Source organism: Xyrauchen texanus, chromosome 48 (assembly GCF_025860055.1).
Source record: "Xyrauchen texanus isolate HMW12.3.18 chromosome 48, RBS_HiC_50CHRs, whole genome shotgun sequence".
NCBI lineage: Eukaryota > Metazoa > Chordata > Actinopteri > Cypriniformes > Catostomidae > Xyrauchen > Xyrauchen texanus.
The window spans coordinates 11,538,602-11,558,729 of NC_068323.1; the positions used below are offsets into that span (position 1 = coordinate 11,538,602).

The 20,128-nt window shown below is 36.4% G+C and overlaps 3 protein-coding genes across 4 annotated transcripts; 1 reads left to right on the forward strand and 2 right to left on the reverse strand.

Moving 5' to 3' along the window:
- Positions 1–917: 917 nt before the first annotated feature.
- On the reverse strand, positions 918–13,142 carry malt2 (MALT paracaspase 2). Of its 2 annotated transcripts, XM_052121990.1 has the most exons (18): positions 13,007–13,079; positions 12,807–12,892; positions 8,676–8,830; positions 8,420–8,586; positions 7,830–7,960; positions 7,044–7,194; positions 6,760–6,947; positions 5,949–6,045; positions 5,507–5,551; positions 5,348–5,389; positions 5,041–5,244; positions 4,142–4,319; positions 3,971–4,045; positions 3,745–3,872; positions 3,455–3,604; positions 3,146–3,303; positions 2,779–2,916; positions 918–1,644 (listed from the first exon to the last, which is right to left on the reverse strand). In XM_052121990.1, exons 3-18 carry the CDS (start codon positions 8,810–8,812, stop codon positions 1,201–1,203), a joined length of 2,433 nt encoding a protein of 810 aa, XP_051977950.1. In that variant the 5' UTR covers positions 8,813–8,830; positions 12,807–12,892; positions 13,007–13,079; the 3' UTR covers positions 918–1,200. The 2 variants fall into 2 exon arrangements, with proteins under 2 accessions (XP_051977950.1, XP_051977949.1); XM_052121989.1 differs by having other exon boundaries at positions 12,807–13,142.
- A 1,986-nt stretch (positions 13,143–15,128) lies between these two features.
- On the reverse strand, positions 15,129–16,534 carry mrpl54 (mitochondrial ribosomal protein L54). Its single transcript, XM_052122328.1, has 3 exons — positions 16,370–16,534; positions 15,847–16,003; positions 15,129–15,735 (listed from the first exon to the last, which is right to left on the reverse strand). Exons 1-3 carry the CDS (start codon positions 16,506–16,508, stop codon positions 15,603–15,605), a joined length of 429 nt encoding a protein of 142 aa, XP_051978288.1. The 5' UTR covers positions 16,509–16,534; the 3' UTR covers positions 15,129–15,602.
- Positions 16,535–16,711: 177 nt separating this feature from the next.
- Positions 16,712–18,469, forward strand: fam32a (family with sequence similarity 32 member A). Its single transcript, XM_052122069.1, has 4 exons — positions 16,712–16,899; positions 17,070–17,208; positions 17,347–17,400; positions 17,935–18,469. Exons 1-4 carry the CDS (start codon positions 16,832–16,834, stop codon positions 18,001–18,003), a joined length of 330 nt encoding a protein of 109 aa, XP_051978029.1. The 5' UTR covers positions 16,712–16,831; the 3' UTR covers positions 18,004–18,469.
- Positions 18,470–20,128: the final 1,659 nt, after the last annotated feature.

The following is a 20,128-nucleotide window of genomic DNA, read 5'->3' on the forward strand; positions in this document are numbered from 1 at the left end:
TAAAAACATTATTTATTTTCTTCATAAGGTCTGTACTTTTTATGGTTTCCTTTTTACGACGTAAAGTTTGCAGAACAAATATTTCAGAAAGGTCTTTTAGTCACAAAAATAGTCCACTCACACACGCTGGATTCCTGATGCTACCACTGTACATGCATATCATAAATTGTCAAATATTATTTGATATTTTGGTGTCTATAGCTTAGCAGTTTCCAAAATATTTGCATACTTGTGTGCATTGCCTAACTAAGGAACTAAACTTGTCCAAAATGTGTCCCTATCACTGACAAAAAAGCATCGCTGATTATATTTTGTCATGTATATTTCTAAAATGTGAGAGTACCCTTACAAAAAAGCTATAGTTCTGTCAAACTAGCCACGAATTTGCCACAAATTTGCCACTCGTTATTTTCACATGCAAATTAGCTTGTGATTCTCCCCAAAAGTTTGCAACTCTTCACCATTGGTGGTGACCCTGCAGCAAACCTTTGGTGACAATGGACTATTTAGCACAAAGCTCATTTGCATGTGAAAATGATCAGTGGCGAATTTGTGGCAAGTTTGCGGCAAATTTGCCATAAACTCTTGATTTTTGTAAGGACTATTGATGTGTTTAATGTACACATTTTCTGAGTAGCATATATTATTCAAGATAACCTTTCTCTTCTGAAAAAAAAATCTCATACCAGCCTAAAGTGGTTGCTGGTCTTAGTTGGTCTCCCAGCCTGGTCAAGCTGGTCTGTTGGCTTATTTCAGAGGGGTTTTGTGGGCTTTGGTAAATGGTCTGCACTTATATAGCGCCTTTTTAACCTTAGCTGTATTCAAAACGCTTTACGCTGCATCTCATTCACCCATTCACACACCAATGATGGCAGAGCTGCCATGCAATACAGTCATCACAAAATTACATGGACCATTTGTGGTGTATTTTTATGAAAAACCAAATAAGGTCACTTTATGCACTGGCAGACAAACAATACAAAACCCAATAAAATAGCTTGGGTAGACTGCAAGTACACCAATTTTCTCAATTACTGTACAAAGGCATTAAAATACATATTTGTAAACGGGGTTGCCAACTGTCCCATATTAACTAGCATTTCCCATATTTTGGCTGAAATGAATGTGTCCTATTGTCAAGTTTTTAATGCGAAAAGTTTCTAAGACTTTTGTACAGCTTTGAATTGGAACACTTTCCCACTAAATAGAATTTGGCAAGTTGGTAAATTTAAAGGGGAGCTCCTCAGAGGCAGCACTAGGCAAACTCTTGATGACAAGAGGTTCTTCGGACTCAAGGAACTCTGGGCTTATGTTTTCCTCAGGTTCATTCTTTAAGCCAGAGCTTGAGGTTGATTCACTTGGCCTCTGATTATAAGACCAGTTTGTGGAGGCAGACCCAATGGAGGAAGGGTATAAACCGGGCAGGTTAGCTCTGAAGTCTTCGCTGAAGGATGAAGACTCCAGCATGCTGGACATTTGTAGGTCTAATGAGGAAGTTTCTGAGAAAGAGCGGGGGAGTCTTGGCTCATGCAGGTTAAGTTTTGACACAAGAGGTTTGCCTACAGACACCTTTTGCTCCTCCACTAACTCTTCATCCAGATTAGCATACTTGTAGTGTAGACACACAGTAAAAGTGAGCTCCATCTGTGAGGAAAAAAAGCAAGTCAGACATTCTATTAGAGTTTCTAGGCACGTTGCATGAAGCTGTAATATTAAAAGAATAAAGTTGTCATATTTAAAAATAGTAATAATTAAGAAAATAATGTTAGAGCATTATATGACATTAAAGACTAATGTTTTTAGAATAAAGTAATAAATACAATAAAATCATGAATAAAAAAAATAAAGAATAAAATCCCACCATTATGAAATTAAAGTTTTAAATTGCAAGTACAAAGTTGAGGCATTATGGGATAAAAATATTAATATTTTTAGAATAAAATTGTAGCATTACTGGATTGAAGTTGTAACATTACAAGAATAAAGTCTTAACATTGTGAGATTAAAATCGTCACACCATGAGATTTAAGTAATAATATTATAAAGCTGTAGCATTATTTGAGATTAAATTAGTAATGCTTTGAGAATAAAGTAATAATATGAGATAAAAATTGCAGCATTACAAGAATAAAATGACCATTACTGGATTAACGTTGTATTATAAAAATAAAGTTGTATCATAATGGGATTAAAGTTGTAATATTATAAAAATAAAGTCATAGCATTGTGAGATTAAATTTGTAGCATTACGAGAATAAAGTCATAATTTTGTGAGAATAAAGTTGTACCATTATATGAAATTAAAGTAGTAATGTTTTTATTTTTATTTATTTGATTGTATCCCCTTTTCTCACAATTTGGAATGCCCAATTCCCACTACTTAGTAGGTCCTTAGTAGGTAATGTTTTTAGAATAAAGTCATAATATGATAATAAAATAGTAAAATTAGGAGATTAAACATTTTAATATTGCGTGAGGTACAAACCATTTAGGAATGTTACGACTTCATTCTTTTTTCTTGTAAAATACCTACAATGAGATTTTTCTCAAAATAAAAAAAAAAATTATTCCTGTAATATTATAACTTTATTCTTAAAATCTCTAAATATTTTAATATGGCACTAAAATGCCATCGTAGTATAAAGCAGTGCTATCACCATCATAAACATTGAGGGAGATATTGATGTTTCTCCTAATATTCAGAATAGTGGTTGATAAATATGACTATTTCATTGACTTATTTTTACATTTTAACAGACAGAACCAGAGTTGCAATACCTTGAGCCTTTGCAGGGCACTAATACGAGTGAAGAGCCGAGGCTGTTCCAGAGGCTGTAGATCATCCATGGTAAGTAGTAAACTGCCAGCCTCCTGGAGACTCTCCTGATTGCTGTGCTTCAGGTGTACTTCAGGGCCCTGAATTAATATATAAAAAACAGCGATGATAAGAGCAAATTTTCTGTATACAAATGAATCAAAAATCTTGTGTTTATCATCTTAAAAAACTGTGCATCAAGTTCAACTACTAGTCTTACCAAAAGACAATGAATCGTATCGAGGAGTCAGCAGTTAATCATACATGCACAGAATATTTTCTTTAGACAATCTCAACTCAACTCTCGGATCTACAAGATAGACAATTTACCTCAGTGAAGTCAGAATGTTGGGCATAGCAGGACACAATGTCTTTAGGAGTCTCCAATATCCGAGTGTAGATTATCATGATATTGGAGAACTCTGCAGCAAAACCCAGCTGTACCTTCACGCCACATTCAAACTCAAGACAGTGGCTGTCTGGTAGGACTGGTACGAATTAAACAAAAATCATTAATGTCATCTTATTCTGCATTTTATCCACAGTGTTTGTACATTAAGTACTCTGCAGTGCCCCAGGAAAAGAATTACAAACATGTGAATAATCCTGAGAAGTGATTTTATAATTAAAGCACCTTACCATGTGCAATAGCCCACTGTAAATTGCGTGTTGATGCTGTAACTGGGCAGGCTGGGGCTTGGATGCGGTCAGTCAAAGCACGGCGCTCCGAAAGATTACTGCGCAGTTCCAGAGCCTGCCGGCCTCGAGTGATATTACATCTTCCCATGTCTGCAATGGCACACAGACCCACACAATGTTACACTTTTAGGTGAAATCAACCTTCAATATCTCTTAGCTCAAATGACTTTACACCAATACCAACAATGAAATGGACAACAAGTGGAGAGTTGAGAAATGTATCCCCAAACCTTCTGCTACTTTGTCAAGTAAGACCGTGACCTTCTCTGCATTCATCAGTCTCTTCTTGAGGAAGCTCATAAAGATTCCGTTAGAGAGGTCATCTTTGTTAACTTCAAATGCTTCGGCATCAACACACCTGTATCCAAAATGAAGCAACTGTAAACATAATCTCAGTAAATACATGCCATGTAAATACATGTCAGTAAATACATGGCATGATTATATGACACTCACGTTGCATAGCCAAACACTATGTTTGCGGTAACTTTCAAGGGGCCAGTCTGTGTGATGCTGTCATCATTTGGGTTTCTGTATGAACAACATGACTGCAGTAAGAATACCTGTACATTTTGTGTAAAATTAATCACAATAATCTTACAGAATTGTTTGCACTATGAGTCAAACCGTTTGCGACACATGTCCAACAGAAAGACGTTAAGTCCTGTCTGCCGTTCTTGCATGCGTTGTAACACATCCTGCACACAGAGACAGTGCTTTGAGGTATAAGAGGTTGGAGCATCAATGGGTACCATGAAACTGTTCCCATAGTTCTCATAGCCATGACCAGCAAAATACAATAGCCCTAGAAAAGGTAGACATACAAAAGAATGCATTAGGGATCAAACATCTGCAGATGACCCTCTTTTGAATGGAATCTAATTTAATCTGTACATTTTGCACAATTATGGAACCATTTCACATTTTCACAAAACGTGATTCTCTTTAAATAAATTTAACCCCTGACCTTATTTAGCTCATAAATCGAAAATCTTTCTAAGAACCCATTGGAAATTCTCTGTATAAATGCAGATGCTTCTAGCTACGAACACTCGATTTCGTGCATTGTTGCATTCCAAAATGTACGTTACATTCTCACCATTGCAACATGGGGCGCTATAGCAGACATTAGTCTGAACTGTCCGCTTCTACAGTGAGTCTTCTCTTTCAAGGTAACCACTGTCATGGTGGAGCAACAGATAGAGGAGAATATTGCTAAGCCAGCAAGGTAAATTCCACAGTCAGAAATGAAGTTTTCCATTAGGAGGCAATATTTGCCTCTCTATTGGCCTGAGGTTTGATTCCACAACAGTAATGCAAGAATGCATGGTAAGTATGTTCAGCCGGCAAGAGCATTGGCCAAATGCTCATATCTGCGCAGACGATCTTATGTAAAATAACTTTCTGGCTTTAGACTTCTGTGTTGACCTATAAATTGATGTCATGAGTAAACAGCTCGACAGTATTTTCCGATACTGAATTCATTTTAATAATGAATAATCCCACTGATGTAACAAGGAACTAACCATAAACACCTCGATCCAACAGCAACAGGAACTCAGTAACAGCACTGTGCATCTCCTGCCAGTTGAGGTCCAGCAGAGAGACAACTTTAAAGTCTAGCTGGCGTAGAAGGTTAGTCAACTCATACACATCCGCCATGGGTGCTCTCAGTTGCCGGTGATGCAGGTAGTTCATATTCCCCATAAGCAAGGCCACCTTATCAGTGGCTATAAATTCGTAAAGTGAATAAGAATGTTTTTATAATGCAGAATGACAAGATTTGTTCAGCAGATCCCTTAATCACAAAAACAAACACGGTGTAATACATACCACAACAATCACCCAATTGCTTTGAAGGTGCATCAGGAGTATCTGTGAAGTACAGGTGCTTATGAATGATAATGAAACATTGTAATTAGATATCGTAAATGAAAATGTTATAATTACTAAAATATTACATTTACAATTTCTCAAATAGATAATACTTACCTACTTCAGTCGTTTCCCAAGAGACATCAGAAAAGGAACCAGGACCTGAGCGAAAACAGGGCGGGATTGAAAAGATCAGCATTACAGAACCATAAAACAAGTGTGTTTGAAGTTAACATGAAACTATGTTCTCTCAACCCATTTTACTTCCATAATGTGATTCATTTCCGAGTGAAACAGGACAATCAACAACAGTACTTTTATCGATCCAGAATTAATTGGATTGGGAAAAGTGGTCTATGTGTTAGACTGTTGGAATGGAGTTGTCGAAAAAAGGTTCAGAGGTAAGTTCAGACATTGTGATGCAGTTGGAATAACATGCACCAATGAATTGTTCACAATAAGACCAACAACATGTATTAATAAAGTAAATACAGTCCATTTTGATTTCATGTTGACTTGAAGGGAACATCTGTGGATCATTTGGTCTCAAGCAACTTACCTATGTTAACTTGGACCTGATCACTCCACATTTCATGATAAAGGTTGTAAACCCTGCACATGTATGTACCTCTGTCAGCTGTGGTAACGCATGGAATCTGTGGACAAGCCCATACAGTTGCCCATGTGAGTAAACTGTACAGCTAAATAAAACTATTTATTAGTACCAAATTTGTGCAACCCATTATGCTTCATGAATTATTCTAAGCATTCACCAACTGTGACACTTAAACCAAAATAAACATAAACTACAATGAGCTATGACTGAATTAAGGCCAAAGTATACTTCGATTCTGACGCAAACGCTCAGTGTCTGTGTATAGTCGAACACAAGCCTGTCAAAGTATACTCCATATGACTGTACGCGCATACACAGGCGATTGCCGCATGCATGTTACAACTGCTATAAGACACCAGACTATTAGGAGTTTTGATCCATAAAGATGTCTTTATATTCTTTCAGACATATCTCCTGACCTCCTCACACATGTGTTCTTGATGTGACATCTACTATTGTTGCTTTTAACTTCGTCTCATGTTTTTACCAGCGATTAAATTTTCTAGCGCTTCTTTGTGACAGCGACAGCTCAAATGTGAGTGTTGCCACCTTGTGGACCCAATAATTTGTGCAAATAATTCAAGGAGCATGTGCATTCTGCATGTTTAATGATGCGGGTTAGAAAAATCGGGCATCCCGCATTCAGAGCACTCTGCTGATGACGAGATTTGCATCTCACGTCCTTTATGCAGATGCATAAGCATTCACGTCTGATCGAAGTATACTTTGGGCTTTAGACTAGGGTGTTAACCACCTTTAAGAAGCTTCTAGTGTACTTTGGCATTGGCTGTCTGTTATGATACCACTGGAACTGAGGAGATGGGTTGGCCTGAGCTGCAATTTCAAAATAGAGAGTATCTCCCTCCTCCAATGCTTGAGCCCTGGGTTGCTGAGTTATGTATAGCCCACTAGATGATGATGGGAAGTAGCTACCACTAGGGCCTGCAAACAGATGTTCAAAGACAAAGACACAAATTATGTGTGGCAAATGAAGATTAATAAACTTCTGATTCAGCTTAGAGACAAATCTTCACATGCCTGCACTTGCACCTCCAGCCCTCAGTAGACATACATGTGCCCATTTGGAGAAGATGTACTTGTCTCCAAAACTTACACGACAGATGTAGTGCCCCTGCTGTGCTGGGCCTACATATTTCAGGAGCAGCTCTGGGACATTGCCTCCAGGCACCTACCGAAAACGTGAAGAATTACTCTGTTTAGAGAATGGTTCAAAAGGATGACAGTCTTAGGGGTCGTTCACAGCAAAACAAGTTCTTGCATCTGTCTGCAGTATTTTTCAATTGTTTTTCTACGTAAACCAATGCTAGATGAACGTCTTTTGACCATTGTGCATGGGTCTTGCGGTTTTTTCTGTATCTCGTGCAGGAATGCCATGTCTTTTAGTCACTGTCAAATTAAAAAGACCTTAAATTTTTTAAAATGTGTCTCGAGACACCAGCATTCTCTTATACTCGTTACACTGCGCCTAGCTTTATCAGCGCAAAACACGTTGTGACGAGGAGGAGGGCGTGGCCGGGCAGAGAGGATTCACGCCCAGCGCTGAGTTGGCCAATCAGCAGGAGAGAGATAAAAGGAGGAACCGGGGATGCTAGAGAGAGAGAGAGAGAGGGACACGCAGCAGTGTTTTGTGTGTGCAATTTTGTTGTTTCAGTTCAGTGTTTTATGTTGAACTAAAGTCTTTTTGATTGCTAATTCAGTTCCTGCTTCCTCCTTTCCCGATGAACAAGAGGCTTGTCTGCCACACATGTTTTGTCTGAACAGCCCCTTGTGACTTCAAATCAGTAGGTTTGGTAGTTAACTGACCTCATCTTTGCCATTGAACCACTGGTAGGTGAGCTCCAGAGGTCCGACTGCCTTGCAGCTGAGAATCAATGGACTTCCCTCTGGTACCTGGTGACTCTGTGGCTGCAGTGTGATGGCAATTTGCTCCATTACTTTTCAAAAATGAAAAGGAAAAATTAACACCATTGTACACGCATTTTATGAATCACATTCTACAACCTTACAAACCAAAAGTACAACCTCAACTTGAGCCTAAAAACCTACAGCATCATCTATTTTAGTAAGCTGGTGGAAATAGATTCCCAGCAGGGGGGAAAAATATAGAATGATATTTTTAGATAGAATGATTACTCAAGGATAAGGTGTTGGAGTGATGGCTGCTGGAAATGGGGCCTACCTTGGTTTGATCAAAAATTACTTTTTCAAATAGTGATGGTGCTGTTTTTTACATCAGTAATGTCCTGACTATATGTGATATATGTGACTATATGTATTATGATCAGTTGAATGCCACTACGTTGAATTAAATTACCAATTTCCTTCCGAAACAGCTAAATCTGTACATTATTCCAAACTTCTGGCTGCCAGTGTCTATATGTATATTAGGTTACCTTGTGTAGTGAGAAACCCAACAGCCTCTCTGTGCTCAATTTTCCTTAGGCACTGAAGCAGGAAAGCCAGGGTACAGCCTCTATCGGCAAGCAGGGCAAGCAGGGATCGTCCAGGGCTGCCATTAGGACTTAGCACTTTGATTGAGCAGTCAGTCAAATCTCTGTCACTGTAAAAAAGGCAATTTTCTTACAGTGAAATTGTCATAACTAAGCCCAGTATTATTTAGTTCTGTACGTTAGTCTATAATGGACTTACCTACAAGAGAACTGTGGCTTCTCAGCCACTGCCTTAGCCAGCTGTTTCCAACCAATCTCTAAATTATCCAGCATGTAACCAAGTCTGTTTAATACTGCCTCGTTAAGGGTCCCCACACCCAAATTCATGTCCTCCATAACTCAGTGAAAGATTTTCTGAAAAAAAAAAAAAAAAAAAAAAACTATAACAAGATGCTTATTTAAATGTATTGCTGAACAGAGATGGCGTCCTAAATATTAAATAGCATATACTGTATACGATATATGTGACCCGCATCCTTATATTAAGCTACTTTGAGTCACAGAACAACTTCTGTCCAAAATAATCTATACTGAAATTCATCACAGGTCATTCAATTTCCCTAGTGGGGCAACCTTGCCATTTTATTTATAGCAACTACAGAGTAACTACTGTACATTTTGTCAAAACGTATTAATTTTAACCAGTAATCACAAGTAAATGCTTTTATTTTGAATATATTGGTGATGTACGAGCACACTTTCTCTTGCCATTCGGACTATTTTATATGGAAAAGCCAAGATTCTTTAATAAAAGAAAATGAGCTATCAAGGCAGATTAAAACACTTAAGTGGATAGCATATGACCCGAATAAAATGGATAATAGATTTAAAGTGGTATCACCACATATTGCACTACAATAGAACAGGGTGAAATTTTAAGCTTTCAATCAATAATTAAAACATTTTCCCTTGAAAAACAAGACTCCAGATAAGACATTTTTATGACCAGGAATTGAAAGATATAATGAAGAGGACGGTAAACCATTGATAGATTTATTAATAAAAGCATATATATCTGGAGTAAAATATAAGATCTTTACACAGACATATTCAACAACATTTCTTAAGAAAAGATGGAGAAGACTCCACCTTTCATAAACCGCACTGGGTACCAAAGTGCTGTACATAGAGTTACAAAAAAATAAAATCACATACATACAGCTGAAGAATACAACAAGCATTTTAAACAGTATTCAACAAAGACAGTATAACAGAAACTGACATAGTACAATTAATAATATAAATAATTAAAAGCTAGGGAAAATAAATACGTTTTTAAGGCCCCCTGGAAAGACACTAGAGACGGAGATGATTTCATGGCCAATGGAAGCTTGTTCCAAAGTCTAGGGGCTGCCACCGCAAAAGCTCTTTCACCTTGAGTTTTAAGGTGAGATCAAAGGACCGTGCAATGAAAAAAGAAAGTGCAATGGAAATCACGGATGAGAAATGGACTACCATTTGGAAATTTCAGTGGAGCTCTACTAAATCACTGATATGGATGAGAATTTTGTTGGAAAACTTTGGTAGTGGTGAGCCTCTAAACATCCAGTTTCTCCAACGTCTTGAGAGGGTTTTAATATATGTGGCTGGTTGTTGTGATGTTTTATAGAAATATCACAACAACCAGCCACATATAATAAAACCCTCTCAAGACGTTGGAGAAATTGGATGTTTAGAGGCTCACCACTACCATATTTTCTGGCAATGCCCAAATGTTCAAAAATATTGGGAGGACATACGGATACCCTTTGAGAATATTTTTAGAACAGACATCCACCAACAAAGCAAAGCACTTTATTTCGGCTATTTGGGTCTTGATTTAATATCCGTAGACAAATATCTGATGGGCATACTGTTAGCGTCCAGTAAAAAAGCTATTACACAGAAATGGCTACAACAAGAAAGACTGACTTTAAACGACTGGATTGATGTAACAGCAGAGATACTGTATATCTGATGTTAAAAAATACTTTTTGCGTCAATTTGCAAAAAGATGTCTTAATGGGAAAAATGGGTTACATCATTTACCTTTTCAAATACAAGTTGTATGATTGTACTTATATATAATATATATAATATATTATATATAATATAATAATAATAATAATAATAAATATAAATGAATAAATAAATAAATAATAATAATACTTAGATAATTAGGTCAGTGAAAAGTTAAAAATAAAATATAGGGTCTCAAACCTCCAAATCAGGGGACAGGTTGAGAGAGTCAACCAGCCCCAGGAAAGGGTTCCACATAAATGTTGAGGTAGCACCTTTCAAAGAGGATCTGAGCTTCTCCAACCTCAGATTGTCAAGCACTTCTTTAATGCAACGATCATGTGTGGGGGGGCGGGGAAGCTTCCAGTTGAGCAGAATCAGCCTTCGAGCTAGCAATGATGTAAATGCCAGGGCCCGCTCCAAAACAATAGGGAGGTCAGTGTCTGGGGAAATGCCAAAAATGGCTGACAAAGGGCTGGGAGGAATATTGTGTCCATAGGCTCTACTCAAGGTGTCAAAAACGTTCATCCAAAAAGTTGTCAGCTTAGGGCAGGACCAGAACATATGCGTATGATTGGCAGGGGACTGGTTACACCTGCTACATGTGTCTCGGACAATAGGGTATATTTTAGACAATTTTGCATTTGTGTAATGAACTCTATGAAGGATCTTACACTGGATTAGACCATGACGGGCGCATATAGAAGAAGAATGAACCATAGCCTGAGCACGGCCCCATTGTTCGTCCGTAAAAGCCATGTTCCATTCGCCCTCCCACGCGGCTTTTGAAAGGGCACCAGGGTCTGTAGAGGTTGATCCTAGTGACGCCAAGATTCTTTTTAAGCAACTGATCATACTTCCTTCAAGGGATTTCCAATAGCCTAACTATTCATCAGAATTTCCTAACTAATATGTTGTTCCTGTAACACCATATTCGAATATTCCTGAGAATTGACTGAATTCAAAATCATGGTATACCACAAAGCAGAAGATGTGTCTAGCCTATTAACCCAGATCACAACTTTCAGTTGGGTTTTTCTTTTATTTATTTTTTTAAGTAAACTGTTACTGGTTAATAGCATGAATTGGGAAAGAAAAAGGTTGGATGAATTGTTACCAATCTACAAGCAAACAAGTGAACTAGCATTAGAAATTTAGAGCCAGTTGCAAGGGTAAGAAAAATAAATGAACCAACTGTTCTTTCACTGGCAGACCATCGCATATGTTTGGGCCAGTATCTTCAAGCATTTCGGAAAGACATGTGTTAACTTATCAAATAATATTTGTGCAATGATTTCGCTAATGCATACAGATTGCCTTAATTATCTAGAACAAACAAACTATTGCTATTAACATAATGATTATGATTATGACTATTAAACTTACACTTACATTTCAAAATATTTAAATCACACAAATCTGTAACACTTTACAGTGTTAATAAGCTTGTATTTGATAAAATTGGTTTATTTTGTTTGTTCATTTTAGTTTAGTGTAAGCCTAGTTGTTAACTGTTAATTAGCATGAACTATCAATGGGCAAAAGTTTTTCAGTACTTAATCTTACTTATTGTTACTGTCAACCTATAGCCTACTTGTACATCTTTTAAACTAAGTTGTATAAAGTTACAGTATATTAACATTAGTTAATCCATTATGAACTAACAATGAAAAAAAAATCATTGTTAAAGAGATTAATAAAGTCTGTAATATAAAATATCGGTCATCGTGATACCTTTTGCATTAACTAGGTATAACGTTACCAACATAGCATGAAAAAGTTTACAAACTGTAGAGTGTTACCAATCTATTAACCTTCAGTCTTATTCTATAATTAGACACATTGAGTACTGCAATTGTAATATATATATATATATATATATATATATATATATATATATATATATATATATATATATATATATATATATATATATATAAAATAAGTAGCTAAAAACAAAACATTAATATTAAAATTAATTTAATCTCCAATACCACTAAAAATCTGTCCTTCCACTTGTTCAAAGCTTGACTTTGTTCCTGTGTATAAACAATGAAAAGCCATCAAATTCATAGAGAAATGCGGAAATGAATATTTTCGCATTAACGGTAGCAGCGTGCGTTGTGAAGTTTATAGCCGTTAAACATTTAAGTTCACTACGCATCACATCATTGCCACTTATGAATCAGAGAAGCTCGATATCGATTACTGCGATAATATACATTACATAGTAATACACTGTTCGATTTATTTGTTAAGTAAACCAAACATGTAAAAACGGAAATATCTTAATTCCAACAGTTTATACGGGCAAAAACAAATGTGCATTTACCTGTAATACGGTAACTTGGGCTCTGTGAAGTACGTTTATCCCTGCTTCGTAAAATGTAGGTTACAATCTTGAGACGCTAGTGACGCCTGATACAGAATCAGCGTATTAACTTTGATTTACACATACACAATCAATCAATCAGATCCTAAACATCTGTTTATCTTATGCTTTGAATCTGGATTGGTTGTGCGTGTTTCTACCTTTAAAAAATCCGCAAATCAGTACGAGTAAACATCCAAAGCAGTTTCTTTCCTTTTTTTAGCTTGTAGTTCCTCTTTCTAACATCCATTTGCATGTACACCCCCCACGCGCGAATCACGAGCTTTTTACTTTCACCTTCTCTCGACCCATAGCAGGAAGCGTCATCATCATCTCTGTCATTTGGCATGTTTGGGTTTGACTTGAGAGAGAGAGAGAGAGAGAGAGAGAGAGAGAGAGAGAGAGAGAGAGAGAGAGAGTTGAAGTCAGAAGTTTACATACCTCTGCCAAATACGTTTAAACTCAGTTTTTCACAATTCCTGACATTTAATGGTAAAAAAAAAAAAAACATTCCCTGTCTTAGGTCAGTTAGGCTCACTACTTTATTTGAATACTGTGAGATGTTGGAATAATGGTAGAGTGAATTATTTATTTCAGATTTAATTTCATTCATCACATTCCCAGTGGGTCAGAAGTATACATGCACTTTGTTAATATTTTGTAGCATTGCCTTTAAATTCTTTAACTTGGGTCAATCATTTTGAGTAGCCTTCCGCAAGCTTCTCACAATAAGTTGCTGGAATTTTGGCCCATTCCTCCAGACAGAACTGGTGTAACTGAGTTTTGTAGGCCTCCTTGCTCACACACGCTTTTTCAGTTCTGACCACAAATGTTCTATCAGATTGAAGTCAGGGCTTTGTGTTGGCCACTCAACACCTTGACTTTGTTGTCCTTAAACCATTTTGCCACAAATTTGGAGGTATGGTTGGGGTCTTTCTACATTTGGAAGACCCATTTGCGATCGCGCTTTAACTTCCTGGCTGATGTCTTGAGATATTGCTTCAACATATCCACATTATTTTCTTCCCCATGATGCTATCTATTTCGTTAGGTGCACCCGTCCCTCCTGCAGCAAAGCACCCCCACAACATAATACTGCCACTCCCATGCTTCACGGTTGGGATGGTGTTCTTTGGTTTGCAAGCCTCACCCTTTTTCCTCCAAACATAACAATGGTAATTATGGCCAAACAGTTACATTTTTGTTTCATTATACTAGAAGATATTTCTCCAAAAAGTAAGATCTTTGTCCCGATGTGCACTTGCAAACTGTAGTCTGGCTTTTTTATGGTGATTTTGGAGTAGTGGTTTCTTCCTGGCTGAGCAGCCTTTCAGGATATGTTGATATAGGACTCGTTTTACTGTGGATATAGATACTTGTCTTCCTGTTTCCTCCAGCATCCTCACAAGGTCCTTTGCTGTTGTTCTGGGATTGATTTGCACTTTTCGCACCAAACTACGTTCATCACTAGGAGACGGACTAGGATGCTTCTCCTTCCTGAAAGGTATGATGGCTGCGTGGTCCCATGGTGTTTATACTTGCATACTATTGTTTATACAGATAAACATGGTACCTTCAGGTGTTTGGAAATTGCTCCCAATGATGAACCAAACTTGAGGTCCACTATTTTTTTCTGAGGTCTTGGCTGATTACTTTTGATTTTCCCATGATGTCAAGAAAAAGAGGCACTGAGTTTGAAGGTAGGCCTTAACATACATCCACAGGAACACCTCCAATTCAGTATACCTCCTATCAGAAGGTAATTGTCTAATTGCCTAAAGGAATTTTCCAAGCTGCTTACAGGTACAGTTAACTTTGAGAATGTAAAATTCTGACCCACTGGAATTGTGATATATTAAATTAAAAGTTAAACAATCTATCTGTAAACAATTTTTGGAAAAATGTTCTAGACAACTTGCCAAAACAATAGTCTGCCAATATTAAATCTGTGGAGTGGTTAAAAAATTAGGTACCTAAGTGTATGACACTTCTGACTTCAACTGTATATAGATCGATAGATAGATAGATAGATAGATAGATAGATAGATAGATAGATAGATAGATAGATAGATAGATAGATAGATAGAAAGCCTTTCATTGGTCAAAAACTGTAAACACTTTGTCTCTGTGGCACTATACACATTTCTGTTTTGAACGACTTGCTTAGACCCACCCCAACAACGTTACTCAACCAATAGCGCGAGTTAAGTGCAAACTCTTTATTTGACTAATGGTTTTCAAAAAGCTGTTTAGAAAATAGTTTATTCTTGCAAATCTGGTGGTGCTAGTGTCGCAGAAATTACATCAGCTTTAAAAGTTTTAAAACTTTGACTTGTTTGTTTTTTTACAAGTGTCAAGCTTTCTTCCAAAATATGCACAACACAGTACACTTCTTAGATATGGCTAATTGATAATGTTGAAGTTTATTTTTTTATGTGACTGAAGTGAGACAATACACATAATGACATTAATAGTAATACACAGAATGACAACAAAACTCTTAAATACACACAGTAGCAAAAATATAGCCACTTGGTCCTTGGGTACAGCAGAACCAAAGTCCCCAATTTTTTTTTTTTCAAGTTTGTTTATCTTTGCCAGTACTGATTTAATCTGTAAATTGGCAAAGGGACTGGGCTTCAAGAACTATGAAACTCTCGGTATCAGTAGTCCAGTCAACTAACTAACAGAATGTGACCTGTGGCTCAGGTAATGTCCACTGTGCCTGCTAGGAAAGCATGACTCTGTCCAAACCCTTTACATCTTTTTGCCTTTATGCAGTTTATTATGTCTCCAAATATGCTCCTTCCGTAAATGCTTCCAGTATTCCCAACTGTCTGGATCCAGTTCATTGATTTTTTTGGGTGGACCAAGGTCCAATTGAAATAGCCTGAAAGAATGTAGCAAAATATACAACTTGGGTTACAAGCATTTCGATTCAGCAAATTAAATGGGACAATAAACGCATTAATAAAGCACATAGTAAAATAACCATTCATACCATTCTGGATACTCATCCTTGGGTTTAAGTGGTGGGTCCTCTCCCTGTTTGAAAATGTTGACTCCAACTGCATGAGTGCAAAGTTTCACTGGATCCTTACAAAGTTCTGGGCCCTTAATAACTTCCTTTACCATTCCTTTCCCTTTCCCTTTGATTGCTAAAAAAGGCAAGAAAAACAACAATATTCCAGACATTTCCAAATGAAGTGGAGCTACTTAGTTTTTATAATACTATTATATTTTAAATATACTATTGTAAAACATTACTTTGTGCATTTTAGAAATCTTTTTGATTTAGATTTTGTGTAGCATGAAATTCCTAATTTGTGTTTGACAGTAACACCCTTGTTCATATATGTATTCTATACATTATGTATTAAATGAGGAATGTTGGCAAAAACTGTACTAAATGTAATATAGCTCAATCAAATACATTTTTTAAATTACATAAAATGTAATACACTTGGCAAGGTCAGATGTTGTAGGCTAATGTTGACATCTATGGATACAGCTTCAAAACTTACCTACTTTCTTTGCATAACAACGATACTGGATTAGAAAAGCACTCATACAACACTCGTTATAGGCATTAAGAGAAGGCAAGTTTAACCTCTTGAAAGAATGCAGTACATTAAATAGTGCCATTGTGCCCTTTCTCGTCATCCACCATGCTTTCCGGATATACGTGTAAGCCGTACTTTCGGGAGAAGCTTCAACGCGCATGCGCACTTTGATCCAAGATGGAGCCCGGTTGGCTCAAGCGTTACTAGTTGCAAGAGCGCTTTTCTAAACATTTCAAAAATCCTTTCCAAATGTACAGTTCAACTCAATTTGAACAAGGAGTGTATAGATGGTAAAATAGTAGCAAATTAAATGCACGTTATTAATCGAAAAGTGTCATTCCAGTCCGCTAGATGGCAGTAAAACAAAGGATAATTTGTTATGTCTTCAGTTAGACGGAAACCAGTCGACGCAGAGAAGCAAACATGTCTGAGTATGTGTCTGTCCAGAAAGGCGCTTTAAAGCTAAAAGGAGTCTCGTTGGCAAGTAAAAAGTATGTATTTTGTTATATTCTTGCATTCCTATGTATTTTAAATTAATTTGTATGTCTTTGTGGTGGAAAAATCGTCAACTGTACAGTTAGCTGTTATGCTAGCTCGTTGTTGTTGTTAATTTGTGTTACACAATATAAAAATGTTGACTGAAATGCGTTTTTTTTACTAGAAAGAAGAAGAAGGAGCAGGAAAGGAAACATTTAGAGCAGCAGGTGTTGACCACTCAAAATGAAGAGGGAACTAAGAAAGGATATGTTGACAAGAGAACACCAGCTCAGATGGCATTTGACAAATTACAAGAGAAAAGGGTATTTATGGCATTGATTTTGTTATTTTATATTATATGTTTAAAGATGTATTTTCAATTGCTGTTAAACATCCTATTGATTGTAAAGTGATGTATTTGTTCTTTATTCTCTTATCGATTTTATTTTCTTTAATATTAGCAAATGGAGAGAATTTTGAAGAAGGCCTCCAAAACACACAAGAGAAGAGTTGAGGTAAGCCTGTGCTCATACTAAAGGTGAAGACTTATAATTTTGACATTTTTGTTAAATTGGGCATTCATCATGCATTCAATTGGGAACATACAGAAGAAGCCTAAATTAATCAAATACACAATTAATCATGGTAAATCTCTGTATCTGTTGTACCAGTGAATAAACCTGTATCACCACACATCATATATGATTTTTTATTGCATGGTATCTAACAAATTATCAGTTTGCTTAAAACAAACCGAGAAGTGAGGGTCCTTAGTTGACTGTCATGTGTGTATATATATAGCACGTTAATATAATATTATTTAAATAAAGTAGAGAAGTTGAAATTATTTTGGAAAATCATTGGTTACCATCATCTTATATTTTGACATGCTCCTTCCAACATCGCAACTCTGGTATCAAATAGAATTCAGAGTTTCACACTTGTAAATATGACTTGATCATTCATGTGCTCGGAACTCGTAATTTCTATATTTCCGACTCCACTCGAAGGGTGCAATAGTCACAGCAGTTTTCTTTTTTGCATTACAGGATTTCAACAGACATCTGGACAAATTAACGGAGCATTATGACATTCCCAAAGTCAGCTGGACAAAATAAAAAACATCTATGGATCTGACTGCAGGCAGAATAAAAGTAGCTGCCACTGTTGCCATGTATGCTTTTTTGATATATATATATATATATATATATATATATTTTTTTTTTTGCTTTCTCACAATGTAGTAATGTGGCATCAATGTTTTAATGTGATGCTGTTCTTTGTGATGCTCAGTAGATTTCTTTCTTTTGAGTGTGTAGAAAATCTTTCACATTGACTGGAAGCTTTTGATTGACTTTTTCACATTTTCCTCAGTAAGCTTGAAAAAGTGATTGTTAGTTATTCTGTAGTATCTTTTTCAGGGTTAATTTTTTCTTCTTTAAACGATTTGTAAAATTCATGTAAGACAAAATTTACATTGGTGTTTATGGAATGTTATTTTGGTGCATGTTTTGCATTGATTGAGTTGTGTAACTAATTGATTCTGTTTTTAAGAGCTCTGTTACAAATATACATCTAAAGTTTTTTATTTGTTCTTAGTATTCCTTAAGATTTGGAACTATATATAAGAGTATATGCATGTGCAATACACAAACTGGTTTTTAGGTTTAATGATATCCAGTCACACCACTTCTCCCTGACAGTTTGTTTTGCCCTCTGGTTATAGTTTGCTTTGTAGTTACCAGTGAACTGTAGTGTGTTATCTTCAAAAAGGTAAAGGGTAGGACATTGTAGATTTTGTTCTGATGTGAAGAATTGAGCTTTTTTTATTCCATTGCCTATAAATGGATTGCAAAATAGTTCAGTACAAGCAGGTGGCGATGTTGGTTTAGGAGTGTCTGAACAATGTCAAATGGATTGACATGTGGGCCAGTACGGATTTGCATCCTACCATAGTACTCTTACTATTTCTGCCATAGACAAATGTTGCAGAAGTAGTATGGGCAGTATGCCATTCCAAACTCAGCCATGGGATCTGAAAGATAATTTGTGGACTTTATTATTATTATTAATTGTTATGGTGGTCATTAAAAATATGTGGAAGTTGGTTTCCTTGATCTTAGATCTAATAGATTTGTTGTCCACTGGTCAACCAAACACTGGCAAGATTAACTTTAGAAGGCCTTTTTTAAAGAAGAAAATATAATAATGAGGCCATGTTCATTTTACACCACTAGGTCTCTTAAGTAGCATAGATATGTACGAATCGCAAACAAACCTCTCACTTCATATCATTCGCTTCCTTTAATGGAAGTGATCCGTGCGAATGGCAAGTAAAAAGCTTGCCTAAACTGAATACCTATTGTTGTTTGATGATCTTCCACAGTTTATAAATGGGTGTGCGAAGTTATCATTAATCTAAATTATGACTTCTGGCAATAAAAATGGAAAGATTATATTTTGTGGTTTTGGTTATGAGAAGCATTTTCTTGTTTCTAAGGGACACTTCATGTGCAAACTGTATTGTAAGTAAAATAAGAAGCTGAACAAAATGCAATACGTATGTTCACAACTAGAAAATGAATCTCGGAATCAGTTTATAGTAAAATAGGTTCCAAGGCACACTTCAGACCTTTATTGGATTGGCTATTTCTTAGTGAATCTGAATCAGATTGTTGAAATTATTAATTGAAGCGAACAGTTCGAATGAACCGTTTGGCTAAAATGAGTTGGAGCAACACCATTCACCGTTTGTGTGGGTGTGCACATGGCTGAGTTCGGAATAGCACCCTACCCATACTACTCTTACTACTACTGCCATTTGTGTTTATGGCAGAAATAGTATCAGTAGTATGGTAGTATGCAATTCGGACTCTGCTCTTGTCTACTCGACACACATGGATGAACAAACATGAAATGAGGGAAACCACATAATCACCTTGTTAATTACACACACATAAACTGAAATTTATCAAAGCGCTGTCATGGTGTGTAATTGTAGATCAGCATGACATGTCCTTAACATCAAACAATCACTTAATGTGAATCCAAGTAATTTTGCAAGTGAATATGGCATTTTGAATTAGGCAAATTGGTAAGCAGATTATAATACATTAAAGAACCATCAAAGAGTTTGAAGCGCTCTTAACAGGGCTCTTAATCAACAATTTGTTGAGATGAAACACTAGGTAAATGTTCGACTGGCTAAAAATCAGAATAATCCAAAAAAGCAACCAACATACC

Bases quoted from the DNA above. Each gene is read 5' to 3' on its own strand.
- fam32a (XM_052122069.1), top strand. From the start codon at position 16,832: ATGTCTGAGTATGTGTCTGTCCAGAAAGGCGCTTTAAAGCTAAAAGGA. The intron at 16,900-17,069 runs GTATGTATTTTG...TTTTTTTACTAG, and splicing joins GTCTCGTTGGCAAGTAAAAA to AAAGAAGAAGAAGGAGCAGG. The intron at 17,209-17,346 runs GTATTTATGGCA...CTTTAATATTAG, and splicing joins ACAAATTACAAGAGAAAAGG to CAAATGGAGAGAATTTTGAA.
- mrpl54 (XM_052122328.1), bottom strand. From the start codon at position 16,508: ATGACGAGAAAGGGCACAATGGCACTATTTAATGTACTGCATTCTTTC. The intron at 16,004-16,369 runs GTAAGTTTTGAA...TGCCTTTTTTAG, and splicing joins TTGTTATGCAAAGAAAGTAG to CAATCAAAGGGAAAGGGAAA. The intron at 15,736-15,846 runs GTATGAATGGTT...ACATTCTTTCAG, and splicing joins AAGGATGAGTATCCAGAATG to GCTATTTCAATTGGACCTTG.
- malt2 (XM_052121989.1), bottom strand. From the start codon at position 8,812: ATGGAGGACATGAATTTGGGTGTGGGGACCCTTAACGAGGCAGTATTA. The intron at 7,961-8,419 runs GTAACCTAATAT...ATTTTTGAAAAG, and splicing joins TGGGTTTCTCACTACACAAG to TAATGGAGCAAATTGCCATC. The intron at 3,605-3,744 runs GTTTGGGGATAC...GTGCCATTGCAG, and splicing joins ACTTGACAAAGTAGCAGAAG to ACATGGGAAGATGTAATATC.